Raw genomic sequence first — 6,482 nt, 5'->3', positions numbered from 1 at the left:
ACTGACCACTCCCTCAGTAACTCTACAGTCTCACTCACTGACCACTCTCTCAGTAAGTCTACAGTCTCACTCACTGACCACTCCCTCATTTACTCTCCAGTCTCACTCACTGACCACTTAATCATTTTGTACCCTGTGCAATGGGCAGGATATTGCTGATGTTTAATATAAGAATCTGTTTCCTACCTTTGCAGCTGTCATTGGTGCAATGCAGCGTTCCCTCTCTGCAGATGCTGTGGACAGATGTACATTTTAGTTCTCTCTGAGTTGATATCCAACAATGATCTACCAGTTAGCAATCTCCTCGCATCTTATTCCACTGCCTCATAAATATTCAAACTGGGTGATTCATAATCTTTCAGTCTTGAAATGATTTAAGATCGGAAATGTCACTGGATTCTTGAATCTGTAACACTCACCAGGTTTCACAGCCAATCAGAATGCTGTCACCCCGTCGTACCCTCATGGCCAATGGGGTCTTCCTGGTGTCTGACTTGTGAATGTGAACACAGTCACACTCAGAGTGAGCGATGCATTTATTGTCCTGCTCCAACAAACCCTGGCAGGATACAAAAAAAAGACAGTGAGTGATCGATGTAAGGACGTAAAAGAGGACAGGATTTGACTGAGAAGCTGCTGCAATGCAGTACCATCTGGTGTTTACAGAGAACAGACTGCTAAAGCATCGGAAATTTTCCAATAGTATCAGATTTTAGCAATAATGCGTCGAGCTGTCCATTTACTTCTAAGATGTAACGGAGTATGGATCAATGATAGCAAGTTAACATCACTACCTAGGTACATGTTTCATGTTGCCTTGGGGAGGAGAAACTATTTTTGAGATCAGGTTACAGGCTTCGCTATAAAAACAAATAATGAGCAGCTGTTACAGTGTAATCCATAGAAACAGAGACTGCCTGCCACTGCAGTACAGCCAAATGTGTGAGGGAGATGGGGTTTGGTCAAGAGATGAATCCTCTAGCCACCTACAGTTTCCAGGAACTGGCAGTGGTGAAGATACATCCATGACAGGACTTACTGTGATGCTGGATTTGAGAAACTATGTTCCTCTCAACTTAAAATAGCAGTCGTCATTTGCTTCAAACCCTAGAATGGGACTCCCACAGCTTTCTTACTCAGAGGGAAAAGTCATCAAAACTGACACTTTGATTCAACAAGATTGAAATCTCTATCGACTATTCATCATTCTGCTGCTGCTAGTTTCCAGATTATTGTGTTTTCTCCGTGAGTGTGGGAGTGAGTGTGGGAGTCATAGAGTCAGAGATATGCAGCACAGAAACAGACCCTTCAATCCAACTCATCCATACCGACCAGATATCCTAAATTAATCTAGTCTCATTAGCCAGCATGTGGCCCATATCCCTTGAAGCCCTTCCTATTCATAAACCCATCTAGATGACTTTTAAATGATGTAATTGTACCAGCCTCCACCACTTCCTCTGGCAGCTCATTCCATACCTGCATCAGCCTCTGCATGAAAAAGTTGCCTCTTAAGTGCCTTTTAAATCTTTCCCCTCTTACCTTAAACCTATGACCTCTAGTTTTGGACTCCCCTGCCCTGGGGAAAAGACCTTGACTGTTCACCCTATCTACGCCCCTCATGATTTTATAAACCTCTATAAGGTCATACCTCGGCCTCTGGTGCGCCAGGAAAAACACCCCCAGCGTATTCAGCCTCTCCCTATAGCTCAAATCCTCCAACCCTCGCAACATCCTTGTAAATCTTTTCTGAACAACATCTTTCCTATAGCAGGGAGAACAGAATTGCATGCAGTATTCTAATAGTGACCTAACCAATGTCCTGTACAGCCACAGCATTACCTCCTATGCACTGATCAATAAAGCCAAGCAGACTAAACTATCTTCACTATCCTGACTACCTGGGACTCCACTTTCAAGGAATTATGAACCTACATTCTACGATCTCTTTGTTCAGCAACATTCGCCAGGACCTTACCATTAGGTGTATAAGTCCTGCCCTGATTTGCCTTTCTGAAATGTAGCACCTCACATTTATCTAAATTCAACTCCATCTGCCAAACAGAGAGACAGAGAGAAAGAGAGAGAGAGAGAGAGTGCGAGACTGAGGAGGAGAAGTGATTGGATTGGAAGAGTCAGCATTTCAGAAAAGGGTGTAGGTTGGGGGAGTGAGGTTGTTTGCTTAGGGCAAGGATTCTTTGCAAATAGTGACTAGGTTTGAGTGTTTGAAATGAAGAAATTGACTCTACTATACACATTGTTCTGAGCCTACCTCAGGGCAGAAGCACCCAGCCACGCAATCCTGTCCCTTGACCTGACATTCTTGGCTGTGTTTGAGGTCGGAGCAGTGACCAGCACATGCTGGTCCACAGGCTTTATATTCAAATGGACTTTCACAGCTGGCATCTGAGAAAACACAAGAAGGTCAGTGTCAACGAGACAGAACATGACTGTCAGATCAGAAAGGCCATGCACTGGGTAAGGAAATGCCCAAAATCTTAATTTGTGTAAACCTAGTTTTGTCTAATTTAGATTATAATTGGATGTTGGTATTAAAGTGAAATCTGCAGGATAAAATTCTGTAGTTATGAACTTTCAGCTGGGTTACCTTCAATGGGTGCTTTGTAAGAGCAGCCTAATTAGGAACCAGCTGAAAGTGGGTCCTGATTAACAGCTGCAGCTAGGCCCCTTGTATTAGGAGCATATAAAATTAGCTAACTCAGTGTGATTTATCACGTGATGTATGACTTACAATAGAGTACTGGGGTTGAGCATCTCAAGGAGTTAAACGATATGATTAGGAGTTTAAGGCTATAAGTGAGGCAGTTTTATGGACCCAAGAGAATGATGATGTTCAAAATATCTTGGCCCCTGGAAGAGTCCAACGATTATAAAGTTCTTACTACGATCTTTGTTGTCGGTTGGGAAAACATAGCAAAGATAAAGCAAAAGGGTACAATGACATTGCAGTACAACTATTTTGAACATGATACCCAGAGAGTGACAGACTGTCACAGAATGTGAAAGCCTAAAATACCAGCAACTGGTCTCACTGTGTAATGCCTAAGTGTGTGCTAGAAACTACATACACAAGAGAGGCAATGGCCTGGTGATATTTTCACTGGACTTTAATTCAGAGACCAAGGTCATGTTTTGGGGACACAGGCTTGAATCCCGCCATGGCAGATGGTAGAATTTGAATTCAATAAATATCTGGAATTAAGAGTCTAATGATGAACATGAATGCCGATTGTTGGGGAAAACCCATCTGGTTCACTAACGTCCTTTAGGGAAGGAAACTGCCATCCTTACCTGGTCTGGCCTACGTGTGATTCCAGACCCACAGCAATGTGGTTGACTCTTAACTGCCCTCTGGGCAATTAGGGATGGGCAATAAATGATGGCCTAGGGAATGATGCTACATACTATGAATGAATAAAAATAAAAATCAAGCTCCTGTTTCATGGAGGCAAAACAAATTTGCAAAAACACTGCAACGTTTTCAAAAAAGGGTCATGGAAACAGCCAAGCTCTGCTGCATCCCCATGGTAACACCCTGACCAATCAGAATCTACCTGCCCGTCTGAGAATAAAGATTGACAGTTCACTGTTCTTGCTGCATCTCTGTGTCAATGATAGCCCAACCAATCAGAAGCCTCTGCTCACTCTGTAAACAATAATGTCTCTTTTTCACAACTCTGTGTCTTGTGTCCTAGTTCTGATCAGTGCAAGACAAAAAGACTTCAACTTCCACTTTCCTTTTAGCAATGTTTAAGATTAGTCATTCATTACACAAAGCCAAAACAAACCTTAAGTTTTTCAGGTGTAGAATAATTAAAATGATCAAAGTTGTTAATAATTTTTCTAACACCATCCATTGCAGAAATTCAACGTCAGAGAAATTATCCTCCACGTAATATGAACACACAAAATAGGAGCAGAAGTAGGCTAGTCAGCCCCTTGAGTCTGCTCTGTCATTCAATGAGATCATGGCTAGGTTATTTATGTTTCAAACTGTTGATAACTGGTTCCGAAGAAGAGTCACAATAGACTTAAAATCTTAAAGTCAGAAGTCATACAACACCAGGTTATAGCCCAACTGGCTTATTTTAAATCACAACTCTCAGAGCGCTGCACCTTTGTCAGGTGAAGTGCTTCATACAATCATAGAATCCCTACAGTGTGGAAACAGGCCCTTCAGTCCAACAAGTCCACACCGACCATCAGAGCACCCACCCAAACCCATCCCCTATAACCCACCTAATGTACAAATCCCTGAAGACTACAGGAAATTTAGTATGACCAATCCACCCAGCCTGTACATCTTTGGACTGTGGGAGGAAACCGGAGTACCCGGAGGAAACCCACGCAGACACAGGGAGAATGTGCAAACTCCACGCAGAAAGTCGCCCGAGGGTGGAATTGAACCCGGGTCCCTGGCACTGTGAGGCAGAGTGCTAACTACTGTGCCACCGTGCTTGAAGAAGGAGCAGCACTCTGAAAGTTTGTGATTTAAAATAAACCTGTTGGACTATAACCCACTGTGTGATTTCTGACTTTGTTCACCCCAGCCCAACACCGGCACCTCCACATCATCGAAATGTTAACTGTGTTTCTCTCCCCACAGGAGCTTTTAGACCTGCTGAGTTTCTCCAGCACTTCCTGTGTTTACTTCAGATTTCCAGAATCCGCATGTTTTGTGTTTACCCCCCAATTATGCCTGATTAACAAGGATCGATCCACCATGGTACTAAAGCTATTTAATGACCCTGCCTCCTCCACCATGTTCTGGGCAAAGAGTTGCAAACTAAGACAATCCTTAGAGAAAAGAATTTCCCCTCATCTTTGCCCTGGAAATACGACGTTTAATTTTATAACAGTGCCACATTTGAGACCCAGTGGCATAACAGGTGTATCTACAGAGCAAGTCTTACCCTGAGACAGGCTGTTAATTGGTTTTTCAGTTAAGACCAATTTTGTGGGCCAGGAATCATCAGTATGATGTAATGACTGAGTACTTTTACTTTTCTATTTTAGATTTTGGACTGAACTAGGATAAGAAATGTTTTAAAATCAAGGATTTCTGCATGTTTTTTTTTAAAGCATTCAAACCTGACATCCACTCTTGATAAGCACTGTTTACACAGCTGCTTCATGGGACCTGGTGCAGACAAACCAGAACTCAGTATGTGTGCTAGGTCAGAAATCACACGACACCAGGTTATAGTCCAACAGGTTTATCTGAAAACACAAGCTTTCGGAGCTTCGCTCTTTCTTCAGATGAATGGAAAAGCCCTGGGGAAAATTGATACACAGAGAGATCTGGGTGTTCACGTCCATTGTACCCTGAAGGTGGCAATGCAAGTCGATAGAGTGGTCAAGAAGGCATACGGCATGCTTTTATTCAATGGATGGGGCATTGAGTACAAGAGTTGGCAGGTCATGTTACAGTTATATAGGACTTTGGTTCGACCACTTCTGGAATACTGCGTACAGTTCTGGTCGCCATGTTGTCAAATGGATGTGGATGCTTTGGAGACAGTGCAGAGGAGGTTCACCAGGATGTTGCCTGGTATGGAGGGCGCTAGCTATGAAGATAGGTTGAGTAGATTAGGATTATTTACATTAGAAAGACAGAGGTTGAGGGGGAACCTGATTGAGGTCTACAAAATCATGAGCGGTATAGACTGGGTGGATAGCAAGAAGCTTTTTCCCCAGAGTGGGGGACTCAATTACTAGGGGTCACGATTTCAAGGTGAGAGGGGAAAAGTTTAAGGGAGATATGCGTGGAAAGTTCTTTACGCAGAGGTTGGTGGGTGCCTGGGATGCGGAGGTGGTAGAGGCGGGCATGATAGCGCCATTTAAGATGTATCTAGACAGATACATGAATGGGCAGGGAGCAGAGGGATACAGATCCTTGAAAAATAGGTGACAGGTTTAGATAGAGGATCTGGATTGGCGCAGGCTTGGAGGGTCAAAGGGCCTGTCCCTGTGCTGTAACTTTCTTTGTTCTTTGCTCTTTGTCAGTGAGAGAGGTGACATCAGACACGGAATTTATATGTAAAAGATCAAAGGGTGACCCCACAAACCTAAGATGTTGTTAAATCTTTAATCAGCTGGAAGGTTTTAATTGATTAATATGTATATGTCCATCCCTAAATTCCTTTCAAGTCACTGTCCTGAGAGAACTAAAGGTTTTATCAGTGTAAAGAAGAGGTGACATTTTGGGTCAGACAATGCATGTTAGGTGTTAGACCTTGTTTAGAATCTGTTTGAGTTTTGGTTTGCAGTCAGACTGGTTTTATTTCTAAAGTAGGAATTTAGAAAATGCCACATTGACTGACTATAAATTGTGTGCCTTTTGAACAAAATTGAATGTATCTGCAAATACAAATTCACCCCATAGATTCACATGTGGGGTGTGGGGTGGTGTGTGGTGTGTGTGGTGTGTGTGGTGTGTGTGGTGTGTGTGGTGTGTGTGG

The 6,482-nt window shown here is 43.0% G+C and overlaps 1 protein-coding gene across 1 annotated transcript in view; it reads right to left on the bottom strand.

The window, feature by feature from the left end:
- LOC109923120 (SCO-spondin-like) overlaps window positions 1-6,482 on the bottom strand; it is a 154,888-nt gene that overhangs the window by 70,194 nt on the left and 78,212 nt on the right. Inside the window, exons 25-27 of the mRNA XM_048596202.1 lie at window positions 2,273-2,406; window positions 420-559; window positions 187-233 (exon numbers count right to left, since the gene is read on the bottom strand). Of these exons, the coding sequence (XP_048452159.1) occupies window positions 187-233; window positions 420-559; window positions 2,273-2,406 (321 nt within the window). The remainder of the gene's footprint in view (window positions 1-186; window positions 234-419; window positions 560-2,272; window positions 2,407-6,482) is intronic.

The sequence above is a fragment of the Rhincodon typus genome, chromosome 4 (assembly GCF_021869965.1).
Source record: "Rhincodon typus isolate 14 chromosome 4, sRhiTyp1.1, whole genome shotgun sequence".
Lineage (NCBI taxonomy): Eukaryota > Metazoa > Chordata > Chondrichthyes > Orectolobiformes > Rhincodontidae > Rhincodon > Rhincodon typus.
The sequence above is the reverse complement of the archived record's forward strand: the minus strand, read 5'-3'. Positions and strand labels throughout refer to the sequence as shown.